This window comes from Lampetra fluviatilis, unplaced genomic scaffold (assembly GCF_964198595.1).
Source record: "Lampetra fluviatilis unplaced genomic scaffold, kcLamFluv1.1 SCAFFOLD_294, whole genome shotgun sequence".
Classification (NCBI taxonomy): domain Eukaryota; kingdom Metazoa; phylum Chordata; class Hyperoartia; order Petromyzontiformes; family Petromyzontidae; genus Lampetra; species Lampetra fluviatilis.
In genome coordinates, this window is record NW_027620893.1 from 28034 (window position 1) to 47500 (window position 19467).

A 19467-nucleotide genomic window follows, 5' to 3' on the forward strand; every position below is an offset into this window, starting at 1 on the left:
CCAACCCTCCCCACCCTAACCCTCACCACCCTAACCCTCCCCACCATAACCCTCACCACCCTAACCCTCATCACCAACCCTCACCACCCTAACCCTCACACACCCTAACCCTCATCCCAACCCTCACCACCCTAACCCTCATCACCAACCCTCACCACCCTAACCCTCACCACCCTAACCCTCATCACCAACCCTCCCCACCCTAACCCTCATCACCAACCCTCACCACCCTAACCCTCATCACCTAACCCCTCACCACCCTAACCCTCACCACCCTAACCCTCATCACCAACCCTCACCACCCTAACCCTCATCACCAACCCTCACCACCCTAACCCTCCCCACCCTAACCCTCATCACCAACCCTCACCACCCTAACCCTCATCACCAACCCTCCCCACCCTAACCCTCACCACCATAACCCTCACCACCAACCCTCACCACCCTAACCCTCATCACCAACCCTCACCACCCTAACCCTCATCACCAACCCTCCCCACCCTAACCCTCATCACAACCCTCACCACCCTAACCCTCATCACCAACCCTCACCACCCTAACCCTCATCACCAACCCTCACCACCCCTAACCCTCACCACCCTAACCCTCATCACCAACCCTCACCACCCTAACCCTCATCACCAACCCTCACCACCCTAACCCTCCCCACCCTAACCCTCATCACCAACCCTCACCACCCTAACCCTCATCACCAACCCTCCCCCACCCTAACCCTCACCACCATAACCCTCACCACCAACCCTCACCACCCTAACCCTCATCACCAACCCTCACCACCCTAACCCTCATCACCAACCCTCCCCACCCTAACCCTCATCACCAACCCTCACCACCCTAACCCTCTATCACCAAACCCTCACCACCCTAACCCTCATCACCAACCCTCACCACCCTAACCCTCACCACCCTCACCACCCTCAACACCATGACCCTCACCCCCCTCACCACCCTCACCACCCTCACCACCATAACCCTCACCCCCCCTCACCACCCTCACCACCCTCACCACCCTCACCACCATAACCCTCACCACCCTCACCATCCTCACCACCCTAACCCCCGTCACCACCCTCACCACCCTCACCCCCCTCACCACCCTCACCCCCCTCACCACCCTCACCACCATAACCCTCACCACCCTCACCACCCTCACCACCCTAACCCTCGCCACCATAACCCTCACCACCCTCACCACCCTCACCACCCTAACCCTCACCACCATAACCCTCACCACCCTCACCACCCTCACCACCATAACCCTCACCACCCTCACCACCCTAACCCTCACCCCCCTCACCACCCTCACCACCCTCACCACCCTCACCACCCTCACCACCCTCACCACCCTCACCACCCTAACCCTCACCCCCCTCACCACCCTCACCACCATACGCTACCACAGTGTGTGGGTGACCCCTGACTGAACAAGTGTAAAAAGAGCTTAGATTATATTTATTTTCCCTCCAGGATAAATACAGGTTGTGATTTTGAATGTAGTTGAGTGAGTGGGTGAGTGAGTGGGTGGGTAGTTTGAGTGAGTGAGCAGGTGAGTGAGTGAATGGGTGGGTGAGTGAGTGAGTGGGTGTGTGGTGAGTGGGTGGCTGTGAGCGAGTGCGATTGTGTGGGTGAGAGAGTGAGTGAGCGGGTGAGTGGGTCGTTGAGTGAGTGGATGGGGGAGTGAGATTGAGTCAGTGATGAGTGAGATTGAGAGGAGTGAGTGGGGTGAGTGAGTGAGTGTGTGGGTGAGTGAGCGTGTGAGTGAGTGTGTGTGTGAGTGAGTGAGTGTGTGGGTGAGCGGTGTGAGTGAGTGAGTGAGCGTGTGAGCAGGTGAGTGAGTGTGTGAGTGGGTGAGTGAGTGTGTGAGTGGGTGAGTGAGTGAGTGAGTGAGTGGGGTGAGTGAGCGTGTGAGTGAGTGAGTGTGTGGGTGAGCGTGTGAGTGAGCGTGTGAGTGAGCGTGTGGGTGAGTGAGTGAAGTGAGCGTGTGAGGCAGGTGAGTGAGTGTGTGAGTGGGTGAGTGAGTGTGTGTGGGTGAGTGAGTGAGTGGGTGAGTGAGTGAGTGATTGGGGTGAGCGTGTGAGTGAGTGTGTGGGTGAAGTGAGTGAGTGATTGGGGTGAGTGAGTGAGTGATTGGGTGAGTGAGTGAGTGTGGGTGGGTAGTTGAGTGGGTGAGTGAGTGGGTGGGTGGGTGAGTGAGTGGGTGAGCAGGTGAGTGAGTGGGTGAGTGAGTGAGTGGGTGAGTGAGTGAGTGTGTGGGTGAGCGTGTGAAGTGAGCGTGTGGGTGAGTGAGTGAGTGAGCGTGTGAGCAGGTGAGTGAGTGTGTGAGTGGGTGAATGAGTGGGTGAGTGAGTGAGTGTGTGGGTGAGTGAGTGAGTGAGTGAGTGTGTGGGTGAGCGTGTGAGTGAGCGTGTGGGGTGAGTGAGTGCGTGAGTGAGTGAGCGTAAGTGAGCAGGTGAGTGAGTGAGGTGAGTGGTGGGTGAGTGAGTGATTGGGTGAGCGTAAGTGAGTGAGTGTGTGGGTGAGTGTGTGTGTGAAGTGAGCGTGTGAGCAGGTGAGTGAGCGTGTGAGTGAGCGTGTGAGTGAGTGGGTGAGTGTGTGTGTGAGTGTGTGGGTGAGTGAGTGAGCATGTGAGTGAGTGAGTGTGTGGGTGAGTGAGTGGGTGGGTGAGTGAGTGAGTGGGTGAGTGTGCGTATGAGTGGGTGAGTGAGTGAGTGAGCGTGTGAGTGAGTGGGTGAGTGTGCGTATGAGTGGGTGAGCGTGTGAGTGTGTGAGTGAGTGAGTGGTGAGTGAGCGTGTGAGTGAGTGGGTGGTGTGAGCGGAGGGTGGTGAGCCGTCCGCTCACTTGGGCAAGCGCTTGAGCTCCTTGGTGAGCCACAGGGTGAGCGTGAGCAGGGCGAGGGAGCAGATTGGTGAGCGGCTGCCAGCGCTGTGGGCACGAACAGCAGCAGAGTCGTGATGCCCAGAGACACCTGTGGGGGAGGAGGGGACACGGGGTGGGTGGGTGGGTGAGTGAGTGGGTAAGTGAGTGAGTGGGTGGGTGGGTGAGTGGGTGGGTGGGTGGGGTGAGTGGGTGGGTGGGGTGAGTGGGTGGGTGGGTGGGTGAGTGGGTGGTGGGTGGATGGGTGGGTGGGTGAGTGGGTGGGTGGGTGGGTGGGTGAGTGAGTGGGTGAGTGAGGTGAGTGGGTGGGTGGGTGGGTGGGTGAGTGAGTGAGTGGGTGGGTGGGTGGGTGAGTGGGGTGGGTGGGTGAGTGGGTGGGTGAGTGGGTGAGTGAGTGGGTGGGTGAGTGCGTGGGTGGGTGGGTGGGTGAGTGCGTGGGTGGGTGGGTGGGTGGGTGGGTGGGTGGGTGGGTGGGTGGGTGGGTGAGTGAGTGAGTGGGTGAGTGGGTGAGTGAGTGAGTGAGTGGGTGGGTGGGTGGGTGGGGTGAGTGGATGAGTGGGTGGGTGAGTATGTGGGTGAGTATGTGGGTGGGTGAGTGGGTGGGTGGGTGGGTGGGTGAGTGGGTGAGTGGGTGAGTGAGTGGGTGGGTGAGTGGGTGAGTGAGTGGGTGGGTGAGTGGGTGGGTGGGTGGGTGAGTGGGTGGGTGGGTGGGTGAGTGGGTGGGTGAGTGAGTGGGTGGGTGGGTGGGTGAGTGGGTGGGTGGGTGGGTGAGTGGGTGGGTGGGTGGGTGAGTGGGTGAGTGGGTGGGTGAGTGAGTGGGTGAGTGAGTGGGTGGGTGGGTGGGTGGGTGAGTGGGTGGGTGAGTGGGTGAGTGAGTAGGTGGGTGGGTGGGTGGGTGAGTGGGTGGGTGAGTGGGTGGGTGAGTGGGTGGGTGAGTGAGTGGGTGAGTGGGCGAGTAGGTGGGTGGGAGGGTGAGTGTTTGAATGAGTGAGTGGGTGGGTGAGTGAGTGTGTGAGTGAGTGAGTGGGTGGGTGAGTGTTTGAGTGGGTGAGTCAGTGGGTGAGTGAGTAGGTGGGTGAGTGAGTAGGTGGGTGAGTGAGTGGGTGGGTGAGTGAGTGAGTAGGTGAGTGAGTGGGTGGGTGAGTGAGTGGATGAGTGAGTAGGTGAGTGGGTGAGTGGGTAAGTGAGTAGGTGAGTGAGTGAGTGGGTGAATGGGTGGGTGAGTGAGTGGGTGAATGGGTGGGTGGGTGAGTGGGTGAGTGAGTGTGTGAGTGGGTGGGTGAGTGGGTGAGTGAGTTAGTAGGTGAGTGGGTGAGTAGGTGAGTAGGTGAGTGAGTGAGTCAGTGGGTGAGTGGGTGAGTGAGTGGGTGAGTGGGTGGGTGAGTGGGTGGGTGAGTGGGTGGGTGGGTGGGTGAGTGGGTGGGTGGGTGAGTGAGTGGGTGGGTGAGTGGGTGAGTGGGTGGGTGAGTGGGTGGGTGAGTTGGAGGGTGGGTGAGTGGGTGGGTGGGTGGGTGAGTGAGTGAGTGGGTGAGTGAGTGGGTGGGTGGGTGAGTGGGTGGGTGAGTGGGTGAGTGAGTAGGTGGGTGGGTGGGTGAGTGGGTGAGTGGGTGGGTGAGTGAGTGGGTGAGTGAGTGGGCGAGTGGGTGGGTGGGTGAGTGTTTGAGTGGGTGAGTGTGTGAGTCAGTGGGTGAGTGAGTAGGTGGGTGAGTGAGTGGGTGGGTGAGTGAGTGAGTAGGTGAGTGAGTGGGTGGGTGAGTGAGTGAGTGGATGAGTGAGTAGGTGAGTGGGTGAGTGAGTGAGTCAGTAGGTAAGTGGGTGAGTGAGTAGGTGAGTGAGTAGGTGAGTGAGTGGGTGAGTGAGTAAGCCCCTTACCTGCACTGCCACCATACCCAGCACCCCGGTAAGAAGGAGTCGCGGTCGCCGTGGCAGCGGGAGGCGTCGCCCGGCAACGAACAGTGCCGTCACCACGGCAACCGTCAGCGTGCCCTGCTCGCACACAGACAAAGGTACCCAGGTAGCCTCTAGTCCCCCCGTGTCTCCCTTGGCCCAGTGTGTGGTGGCTGGGTAGATGTTGACTACCTCGCCTGGTCTACAGGAGGTCGTGGGTTCGATCCTGACAATGGAGAGATGTTGACTACCTCGCCTGGTCTACAGGAGGTCGTGGGTTCGATCTTGACAATGGAGAGATGTTGACTACCTCGCCTGGTCTACAGGAGGTCGTGGGTTCGATCCTGACAATGGGGAGATGTTGACTACCTCGCCTGATCTACAGGAGGTCGTGGGTTCGATCTTGACAATGGAGAGATGTTGACTACCTCGCCTGGTCTACAGGAGGTCGTGGGTTCGATCCTGACAATGGGGAGATGTTGACTACCTCGCCTGGTCTACAGGAGGTCGTGGGTTCGATCCTGACAATGGGGAGATGTTGACTACCTCGCCTGGTCTACAGGAGGTCGTGGGTTCGATCCTGACAATGGAGAGATGTTGACTACCTCGCCTGGTCTACAGGAGGTCGTGGGTTCGATTCTTTCAATGGGGAGATGTTGACTACCTCGCCTGGTACAGAGGAGGTCGTGAGTTCGATCCTGACAATGGAGAGATGTTGACTACCTCGCCTGGTCTACAGGAGGTCGTGGGTTCGATCCTGACAATGGAGAGATGTTGACTACCTCGCCTGGTCTACAGGAGGTCGTGGGTTCGATCCTGACAATGGAGAGATGTGTGTGTGTGTGTAGGTCAATGTGTGTGTGTGTGTGTAGGTCCATGTGTGTGTGTGTAGGTCAATGTGTGTGTGTGTAGATCAATGCATGCCCAGCCACCGCATGCCTAAACAGCTTTTGTTCGGCCGGATCGAGGGGGCTAAACGGTCGCGGCACGGGCTAGAGAAGAGATGGAGTGATGTGGTACAGGAGGACGTGGAGCTGAGTGGACTTGCCGATGACTGGTACCAGCGGTGTCAAGATCGGCCTCAGTGGAGGAGGCTCGTGAAGGACGCTGCTGGGCAGTTGGAGGCAGTCGCCCTCCAACAACAACGGAGGGCGGAGGAGCGACGCTCACAACAACGAGCGGAGCGCCGGGTGGCTAAAGCACAGCAAGTTGGCACAGTAGGGGGCACAGGTGGTGCATCAGCCAGTCATCTCGGTCATCTCGGTCAGTCGACCCGTGGCACCTGCTGGGTCTGCCCCGTGACCTCCTGCCAGCGGGCGTTCGACACTTCACGTGGCCTCAGGGTGCACATGGCCTGGCACAAGCGTCGTGGTGACGTCACCGCCACTTAGTGGCGAATGGCGGTTGTTGTTGTTGTACGTGTGTGTGTAGGTGTAGGTCAATGTGTGTGTGTGCGTGTCTCTGTGTGTGTGTGTAGGTGTGTGTGTGTAGGTGTGTGTGTATGTGTGTGTAGGTGTGTGTGTATGTGTGTGTAGGTGTGTGTGTAGGTGTGTGTGTAGGTGTGTGTGTAGGTGTGTGTGTAGGTGTGTGTGTATGTGTGTGTAGGTGTGTGTGTAGGTGTGTGTGTAGGTGTGTGTAGGTGTGTGTGTAGGTGTGTGTGTATGTGTGTGTAGGTGTGTGTGTAGGTGTGTGTAGGGGTGTGTGTAGGTGTGTGTGTAGGTGTGTGTAGGTGTGTGTGTAGGTGTGTGTGTAAGTGTGTGTATGTGTGTGTGTAGGTGTGTGTGCAGGTGTGTGTAGGTGTGTGTAGGTGTGTGTAGGTGTGTGTGTAGGTGTGTGTGTGTGTATGTGTAGGTGTGTGTATGTGTGTGTAGGTGTGTGTGTAGGTGTGTGTGTAAGTGTGTGCAGGTGTGTGTAGGTGTGTGTGTAGGTGTGTGTAGGTGTGTGTGTGTAGGTGTGTGTGTAGGTGTGTGTAGGTGTGTGTAGGTGTGTGTGTGTAGGTGTGTGTAGGTGTGTGTAGGTGTGTGTGTGTGTGTAAGTGTGTGTGTGTAGGTGTGTGTGTGTAGGTGTGTGTGTGTGTGTATGTGTGTGTAGGTGTGTGTGTAGGTGTGTGTGTAGGTGTGTGTGTAGGTGTGTGTAGGTGTGTGTGTGTGTGTGTAGGTGTGTGGGTAGGTGTGTGTGCAGGTGTGTGTGTAGGTGTGTGTGTGTAGGTGTGTGTGTAGGTGTGTGTGTAGGTGTGTGTGTGTGTAGGTGTGTGGGTAGGTGTGTGTGCAGGTGTGTGTGTAGGTGTGTGTGTGTGTAGGTGTGTAGGTGTGTGTAGGTGTGTAGGTGTGTGTAGGTGTGTGTGTGATGTGGTACCAGCAGGCGATGGTTGAACTGGGCTGTGGTGGGATTCTCGAAGGGATTCCGCCACCACGGATCCAGGCCCAGCAAGTCGCTGGGCACCCAGCGGTCGGCCATCTTGGGATACGTGTTGTAGACAAGGCCTGCGTCCAGGCCCGCCACAAACGCTCCTAAACACACAGAGAGGCACACACACAGAGGTACACACACACAGTGTACACACACACAGTGACACACACAGTGTGATACACACAGTGACACACAGTGACACACACAGAGTGATACACACACAGAGACACACAAACACACAGTGACACACACAGTGTGATACACACACAGTGACACACAGTGACACACACACAGTGTGACACACACAGAGTGATACACACACAGAGACACACACACAGTGACACACACACACACAGTGTGATACACACACACAGTGTACACACACACACAGTGTACACACACAGTGACACACACACACAGTGACATACACAGTGTGATACACACAGTGTGATACACACACAGTGATACACACACATACACACAGAGAGTGACACACACAGGCAGTGTCACACACACGCAGAGGTACACAGTGACACACACACACACACAGTGTGATACACACAGTGACACACAGTGACACACACAGAGTGATACACACACAGAGACACACACACACACAGTGACACACACAGAGTGATACACACACAGAGACACACACACACACACACAGTGACACACACAGTGTGATACACACACAGTGACACACAGTGACACACACACAGTGTGACACACACAGAGTGATACACACACAGAGACACACACACAGTGACACACACACACAGTGTGATACACACACACAATGTACACACACACACAGTGTACACACACAGTGACACACACACACAGTGACATACACAGTGTGATACACACAGTGTGATACACACACAGTGATACACACACATACACACAGAGAGTGACACACACAGGCAGTGTCACACACACGCAGAGGTACACAGTGACACACACACACACACAGTGTGATACACACAGTGACACACAGTGACACACACAGAGTGATACACACACAGAGACACACACACACACAGTGACACACACAGTGTGATACACACACAGTGACACACAGTGACACACACACAGTGTGACACACACAGAGTGATACACACACAGAGACACACACACACACAGTGACACACACAGTGTGATTCACACACAGTGTGACACACACACAGTGATACACACACAGAGTGATACACACACACACACAGTGTGATACACACACAGAGACACACACACACACAGTGACACACACAGTGTGATTCACACACAGTGACACACAGTGACACACACACAGTGTGACACACACAGAGTGATACACACACAGAGACACACACAGAGTGATACACACACACAGTGACACACACAGTGTGACACACACAGAGTGATACACACACAGAGACACACACACACACAGTGACACACACAGTGTGATACACACAGTGACACACACACACAGTGACACACACACACACACAGTGTGATACACACAGTGACACACAGTGACACACACAGAGTGTGACACACACAGAGTGATACACACACAGAGACACACACAGTGTGATACACACACAGTGACACACAGTGACACACACACAGTGTGACACACACAGAGTGATACACACACAGAGACACACACACACACAGTGACACACACAGTGTGATTCACACACAGTGACACACAGTGACACACACACAGTGTGACACACACAGAGTGATACACACACAGAGACACACACACACACAGTGACACACACAGAGTGATACACACACAGAGACACACACACACACACACAGTGACACACACAGTGTGATACACACACAGTGACACACAGTGACACACACACAGTGTGACACACACAGAGTGATACACACACAGAGACACACACACAGTGACACACACACACAGTGTGATACACACACACAATGTACACACACACACAGTGTACACACACAGTGACACACACACACAGTGACATACACAGTGTGATACACACAGTGTGATACACACACAGTGATACACACACATACACACAGAGAGTGACACACACAGGCAGTGTCACACACACGCAGAGGTACACAGTGACACACACACACACACAGTGTGATACACACAGTGACACACAGTGACACACACAGAGTGATACACACACAGAGACACACACACACACAGTGACACACACAGTGTGATACACACACAGTGACACACAGTGACACACACACAGTGTGACACACACAGAGTGATACACACACAGAGACACACACACACACAGTGACACACACAGTGTGATTCACACACAGTGTGACACACACACAGTGATACACACACAGAGTGATACACACACACACACAGTGTGATACACACACAGAGACACACACACACACAGTGACACACACAGTGTGATTCACACACAGTGACACACAGTGACACACACACAGTGTGACACACACAGAGTGATACACACACAGAGACACACACAGAGTGATACACACACACAGTGACACACAGTGTGACACACACAGAGTGATACACACACAGAGACACACACACACACAGTGACACACACAGTGTGATACACACAGTGACACACACACACAGTGACACACACACACACACAGTGTGATACACACAGTGACACACAGTGACACACACAGAGTGTGACACACACAGAGTGATACACACACAGAGACACACACAGTGTGATACACACACAGTGACACACAGTGACACACACACAGTGTGACACACACAGAGTGATACACACACAGAGACACACACACACACAGTGACACACACAGTGTGATTCACACACAGTGACACACAGTGACACACACACAGTGTGACACACACAGAGTGATACACACACAGAGACACACACACACACAGTGACACACACAGTGTGATACACACACACAGTGACACACACAGTGTGATACACACAGTGACACACACACACAGTGACACACACACACACACAGTGTGATACACACAGTGACACACAGTGACACACACAGAGTGTGACACACACAGAGTGATACACACACAGAGACACACACAGTGTGATACACACACAGTGACACACAGTGACACACACACAGTGTGACACACACAGAGTGATACACACACAGAGACACACACACACACAGTGACACACACAGTGTGATTCACACACAGTGACACACAGTGACACACACACAGTGACATACACAGTGTGATACACACACAGAGACACACACACACACAGTGACACACACAGTGTGATTCACACACAGTGACACACAGTGACACACACACAGTGTGATACACACACAGTGACACACACACAGTGACATACACAGTGTGATACACACAGTGTGACACACACACAGTGATACACACACAGAGTGATACACACACACACACAGTGTGATACACACACACAGTGTACACACACACACAGTGTACACACACAGTGTCACACACAGTGACACACACACACAGTGACATACACAGTGTGATACACACAGTGTGATACACACACAGTGATACACACACACAGTGACACACAGTGACACACACACAGTGACACACACACACAGTATCTCACACACACACACAGTGTACACACACAGTGTCACACACAGTGACACACACACACAGTGACATACACAGTGTGATACACACAGTGACACACAGTGACACACACACAGTGACACACACACACAGTATCTCACACACACACACAGTGTATACACACACAGTGTCACGCACACACAGTGTACACACACACACAGTGTCACACACACACACACAGTGTCACACACACAGTGTCACACACACACAGTGTACACACACACACAGTGTACACACACACACAGTGTCACACACACAGTGTACACACACACACAGTGTACACACACACACAGTGTCACACACACACAGTATCTCACACACACACACAGTGTCACACACACACAGGTAGACACACACACACAGTGTACACACACACACAGTGTCACACACACACACAGTGTCACACACAGTGACATACACAGTGTGATACACACAGTGACACACAGTGACACACACACAGTGACACACACACACACAGTGTCACACACACAGTGTCACACACACACAGGTAGACACACACACACACAGTGTCACACACACACAGTGTCACACACACACAGTGTCACACACACACACAGTGTCACACACACACAGGTAGACACACACACACACAGTGTCACACACACACAGTGTCACACACACACACACAGTGTCACACACACAGTGTCACACACAGTGACACACACACACAGTGACATACACAGTGTGATACACACAGTGACACACAGTGACACACACACAGTGACACACACACAGTGACACACACACACAGTATCTCACACACACAGTGTCACACACACACAGTGTCACACACACACACACAGTGTACACACACAGTGTCACACACAGTGTCACACACACACAGTGTCACACACACACACACAGTGTACACACACAGTGTCACACACAGTGACACACACACACAGTGACATACACAGTGTGATACACACAGTGACACACAGTGACACACACACAGTGACACACACACACAGTATCTCACACACACACACAGTGTACACACACAGTGTCACACACAGTGACACACACACACAGTGACATACACAGTGTGATACACACAGTGACACACAGTGACACACACACAGTGACACACACACACAGTATCTCACACACACACACAGTGTATACACACACAGTGACACACACACACAGTGACACACAGTGACATACACACAGTGACACACACACACAGTATCTCACACACACACACAGTGTCACACACACACAGTGTCACACACACACAGTGTCACACACACACAGTGACACACACACACAGTGACACACACACACAGTGTCACACACACACAGTGTCACACACACACAGTGTCACACACACACACAGACACACACACACAGTGACACACACACACAGTGTCACACACACACACAGTGACACACACACACAGTGTCACACACACACAGTGTCACACACACACAGGTAGACACACACACACACAGTGACACACACACACAGTGTCACACACACACACAGTGTCACACACACACAGTGTCACACACACACAGTGTCACACACACACAGGTAGACATACACACACACAGTGACACACACACACAGTGTCACACACACACACAGTGTCACACACACACAGGTAGACACACACAGGTACACACACACACAGTGTACACACACACACACAGTGTCACACACACACAGTGTCACACACACACAGTGTCACACACACACAGTGTCACACACACACAGTGTCACACACACACAGTGTCACACACACACACAGTGTCACACACACACAGGTAGACACACACAGGTACACACACACACAGTGTACACACACACACAGTGTACACACACACACAGTGTCACACACACACAGTGTCACACACAATGACACACACACACAGTGACATACACAGTGTGATACACACAGTGACACACAGTGACACACACACAGTGACACACACACACAGTATCTCACACACACACACAGTGTATACACACACAGTGTCACACACTCAGTGACACACACACACAGTATCTCACACACACACAGTGTCACACACACACAGTGACATACACACAGTGTCACACACACACAGTGTCACACACACACAGGTAGACACACACACACACAGTGTCACACACACACAGTGTCACACACACACACACAGTGTACACACACAGTGTCACACACAGTGACACACACACACAGTGACATACACAGTGTGATACACACAGTGACACACAGTGACACACACACAGTGACACACACACACAGTATCTCACACACACACACAGTGTATACACACACAGTGTCACACACTCAGTGACACACACACACAGTATCTCACACACACACAGTGTCACACACACACAGTGACATACACACAGTGTCACACACACACAGTGTCACACACACACAGGTAGACACACACACACACAGTGTCACACACACAGTGTATACACACACACACAGTGACACACACACACAGTATCTCACACACACACAGTGACACACACACACAGTATCTCACACACACACACAGTGTCACACACACACAGTGTCACACACACACACAGTGTCACACACACACAGGTAGACACACACAGGTACACACACACACACACAGTGTCACACACACACAGTGTACACACACACACACAGTGACACACACACACACAGTGTACACACACACACAGTGACACACACACACAGTGTCACACACACACACAGTGTCACACACACACACAGTGTCACACACACACAGGTAGACACACACACACACAGGTACACACACACACAGTGTCACACACACACAGTGTCACACACACACAGTGTCACACACACACACAGTGTCACACACACACAGGTAGACACACACAGGTACACACACACACAGTGTCACACACACACAGTGTCACACACACACAGGTAGACACACACACACACAGTGACACACACAGTGACACACACACAGTGACACACACACACACACAGTGACACACACACAGTGACACACACACAGTGACACACACACACACAGTGACACACACACAGTGACACACACAGTGACACACACACACACAGTGACACACACACACAGTGTCACACACACACAGGTAGACACACACACACACACACAGTGTCACATACACAGTGACACACACAGTGACACACACACACACAGTGACACACACACAGGTACACACACACAGTGACACACACACACAGTGACACACACACACACAGGTACACACACACGGTGAGTGGGTGGGTGGGTGTGTGGTGAGTAAGTGGTGAGTGTGTGGTGAGTGAGTGAGTGAGTGGGTGAGTGAGTGAGTGAGTGGGTGAGTGAGTGTGGTGAGCAGCGTGGTGAGTGAGTGGTGAGTGAGTGGTGAGTGAGTGTGTGGTGAGTGGTGAGTGTGTGGTGAGTGGTGAGTGTGGTGAGTGGGTGGGTGGGTGAGTGCGTGGGTGGGTGGGTGAGTGGTGAGTGTGTGGTGAGTGTGGTGAGTGGTGAGTGTGTGGTGAGTGTGGTGAGTGGTGAGTGTGGTGAGTGGTGAGTGTGGTGAGTGGGTGGGTGGGTGGGTGGGTGAGTGGGTGGGTGGGTGGGTGTGTGGTGAGTGGGTGGGTGGGTGTGTGGTGAGTAAGTGGTGAGTGAGTGAGTGGGTGAGTGAGTGTGGTGAGCAGCGTGGTGAGTGAGTGGTGAGTAAGTGGTGAGTGTGTGGTGAGTGAGTGAGTGAGTGGGTGAGTGAGTGTGGTGAGCAGCGTGGTGAGTGAGTGGTGAGTAAGTGGTGAGTGTGTGGTGAGTGTATGAGTGAGTGAGTGAGTGGTGAGTGGGTGGGTGAGTGAGTGGGTGAGTGGGTGGTGAGTGTGTGGTGAGTGGGTGAGTGAGTGTGGTGAGCAGCGTGGTGAGTGAGTGGTGAGTTACCTGAGAGGGCGGTGAGGAACACCAGGCCGGTCGTGCCGAGCGCACACAGCCGGAACCGGGAGAGAGACCGCACGGTCACCATGGAGACGGAGGCCGCCTGTAGTCACCACACACGGAGAGGTGGAGACACTCACTCACCTACTCACCTACACACTCAGCCACTCACTCACACACTCACCTACACACTCAGCCACTCACTCACACACTCACCTACACACTCACCTACACACTCACCCACTCACTCACACACTCAGCCACTCACCCACCTACTCACTCACCTACACACTCAGCCACTCACCCACCTACTCACCCACCTACTCACCCACCTACTCACCCACTCACTCACACACTCAGTCACTCACTCATACACTCACCTACTCACTCACCTACTCACCCACTCACTCACCTACTCACTCACCTACTCACTCACCTACTCACCCACTCACTCACCTACACACTCAGCCACTCACCCACCTACTCACCCACCTACTCACCCACTCACTCACCTACTCACCCACTCACTCACCTACTCACTCACCTACTCACTCACCTACTCACCCACTCACCTACTGACTCACTCACACACTCAGCCACTCACCCACCTACTCACCCACCTACTCACCCACTCACTCACACACTCACCTACTCACTCACCTACTCACTCACCTACACACTCACCTACTCACTCACCTACTCACCCACTCACCTACTCACTCACTCACACACTCAGCCACTCACCCACCTACTCACCCACCTACTCACCCACCTACTCACTCACTCACTCACCTACACACTCACTCACCTACTCACTCACTCACTCACCTACTCACTCACCTACTCACTCACCTACTCACCCACTCACCTACTGACTCACTCACACACTCAGCCACTCACCCACCTACTCACCCACCTACTCACCCACTCACTCACCTACTCACCCACTCACTCACCTACTCACTCACCTACTCACTCACCTACTCACTCACCTACTCACCCACTCACCTACTCACTCACTCACACACTCAGCCACTCACCCACCTACTCACCCACCTACTCACCCACTCACTCACCTACTCACTCACTCACTCACCCACTCACCCACTCACTCACCTACTCACTCACTCACCCACTCACTCACTCACACACTCAGTCACTCACTCATACACTCACCTACTCACTCACTCACCTACACACTCAGCCACTCACCCACCTACTCACCCACCTACTCACCCACTCACTCACCTACTCACTCACTCACTCACCCACTCACTCACCCACTCACTCACCTACTCACCCACCTACTCACCCACTCACTCACCTACTCACTCACCTACTCACTCACTCACTCACACACTCAGCCACTCACACACTCAGTCACTCACTCATTCACCTACCCACTCACTCACACACTCACTCACTCACTCATACACTCACCTACTCACTCACCCACTCACTCACTCATTCACCTACCCACTCACTCACCCACTCACCCACTCACCCACCCACCCACTCACCACACTCACCACTCACCACACTCACCCACTCACTCACACACTCACCCACTCACTCACACACTCACTCACTCACTCATACACTCACCTACTCACTCACCCACTCACTCACTCATTCACCTACCCACTCACTCACCCACTCACCCACTCACCCACTCACTCACTCATACACTCACTCACACACTCATACACTCAGCCACTCACTCACTCATACACCCACCTACTCACTCACCCACTCACTCACTCATTCACCTACCCACTCACCCACTCACACACTCACTCACTCATACACTCACCTACTCACTCACCCACTCACTCACTCATTCACCTACCCACTCACTCACCCACTCACCCACTCACTCACCCACCCACTCACCCACTCACTCACCTACTCACTCAGCCACTCACCCACCTACTCACCCACTCACTCACCTACTCACTCACCTACTCACTCACCCACTCACCCACTCACTCACACACTCAGTCACTCACTCACACACTCAGTCACTCACTCATACACTCACCTACTCACTCACCCACTCACTCACTCATACACTCACTCACTCACTCATACACTCACTCACACACTCATACACTCAGCCACTCACTCACTCACTCATACACCCACCTACTCACTCACTCATTCACCTACCCACTCACTCACACACTCACTCACTCACTCATACACTCACCTACTCACTCACCCACTCACTCACTCATTCACCTACCCACTCACTCACACACTCACCCACTCACTCACCCACTCACTCACTCATACACTCACTCACACACTCATACACTCAGCCACTCACTCACTCATACACTCACTCACCTACTCACCCACTCACCCACACACTCATTCACTCACCCACCCACCCACCCACTCACCCACCCACTCACTCACCCACCCACCCACCCACTCACTCACCCACCCACTCACCTACCCACCAACTCACCCACCCACCCACCCACTCACCCACTCACCCACCCACCCACTCACTCACCCACCCACCCACCCACCCACTCCCCCCACCCACTCACCTACCCACCCACTCACCCACCCACCCACTCACCCACTCACCCACCCACTCACCCACTCACCTACCCACCCACTCACCCACCCACCCACTCACTCACCCACCCACCCACCCACTCACCCACCCACTCACCTACCCACCCACTCACCCACCCACCCACCCACTCACCCACCCACTCACCCACTCACCCACCCACCCATCCACCCACTCACTCACTCACCCACTCACTCACTCACCCACTCACCCACCACCCACCCACCCACTCACCCACCCACCCACTCACCCACTCACCCACCGACCCACTCACCCACTCACCCACTCACCCACCACCCACCCACCCACCCACTCACCCACTCACCCACCCACCCACTCACCCACTCACCCACCCACCCACTCACCCACTCACCCACTCACCCACCCACCCAGTCACCCACTCACCCACTCACCCACCCACCCACTCACCCACCCACCCACCGACTCACCCACCCACCGACTCACCCACCCACCGACTCACCCACCCACCCACCCACTCACCCACCCACCCACCCACTCACCCACTCACCCACCCACTCACCCACTCACCCACTCACCCACCCACCCAGTCACCCACTCACCCACCCACTCACCCACTCACCCACCCACTCACCCACTCACCCACCCACCCACCCACTCACCCACTCACCCACTCACCCACCCACTCACTCACTCACCCACCCACTCACTCATTCACCCACCCACCCACCCACCCACCCACTCACTCACCCACCCACCCACTCACTCACCCACCCACCCACCCACTCACTCACCCACCCACCCACCCACCCACTCACCCACTCACCCACCCACCGACTCACCCACCCACCCACTCACTCACTCACTCACCCACCCACCCACTCACCCACTCACTCACTCACTCACCACTCACTCACCCACTCACTCACCCACCCACCCACTCACTCACCCACCCACTCACTCACTCACTCACTCACCCACCCACCCACCCACTCACTCACCCACCCACCCACCCACCCACTCACCCACCCACCCACCCACTCACCCACTCACCCACCCACCCACTCACCCACCCACCCACTCACCCACCCACCCACTCACCCACCCACCCACTCACCCACTCACCCACCCACCCACTCACCCACCCACCCACTCACCCACCCACCCACCCACGCACTCACCCACCCACCCACCCACTCACCCACCCACCCACTCACCCACCCACTCACTCACCCACCCACCCACTCACCCACCCACCCACCCACTCACCCACTCACCCACCCACCCACTCACCCACCCACCCACCCACCCACTCACCCACCCACTCACTCACCCACCAACCCACCCACCCACTCACCCACCCACCCACTCACCCACCCACTCACTCACCCACCCACCCACTCACTCACTCACCCACCCACTCACCCACCCACCCACCGACTCACCCACCCACCCACCCACCCACTCACTCACTCACTCACCCACCCACCCACTCACCCACTCACTCACTCACTCACCACTCACTCACCCACTCACTCACTCACTCACCCACCCACCCACTCACTCACCCACCCACCCACTCACTCACTCACCCACTCACCCACCCACCCACCCACCCACCCACTCACTCACCCACCCACCCACCCACCCACCCACCCACTCACCCACCCACCCACCCACCCACCCACCCACCCACTCACCCACCCACCCACCCACTCACCCACCCACCCACCCACTCACCCACCCACCCACCCACTCACCCACCCACCCACCCACCCACCCACCCACTCACTCACCCACTCACTCACCCACCCACTCACCCACCCACCCACTCACTCACCCACCCACCCACCCACTCACTCACTCACTCACCCACCCACCCACTCACCCACTCACTCACTCACTCACCCACTCACTCACCCACCCACCCACTCACTCACCCACCCACTCACTCACTCACTCACTCACTCACCCACCCACCCACCCACTCACTCACTCACCCACCCACCCACCCACTCACCCACCCACCCACCCACTCACCCACTCACCCACCCACCCACTCACCCACCCACCCACTCACCCACCCACCCACCCACTCACCCACCCACCCACTCACCCACCCACCCACTCACCCACCCACCCACTCACCCACCCACGCACTCA

General features: G+C 55.0%; 1 protein-coding gene across 1 annotated transcript in view; it reads right to left on the reverse strand.

Moving 5' to 3' along the window:
- Nucleotides 1-2828: 2828 nt before the first annotated feature.
- The window catches only part of COX15 (cytochrome c oxidase assembly factor COX15), a 35595-nt gene continuing 18956 nt past the window's right edge, over nt 2829-19467 (reverse strand). The window contains 5 exon segments of the mRNA XM_078884984.1: nt 2829-2921; nt 2924-2987; nt 4769-4882; nt 7139-7293; nt 14745-14841. Coding sequence (XP_078741110.1) covers nt 2857-2921; nt 2924-2987; nt 4769-4882; nt 7139-7293; nt 14745-14841 — 495 coding nt within the window. The 3' untranslated portion in view covers nt 2829-2856.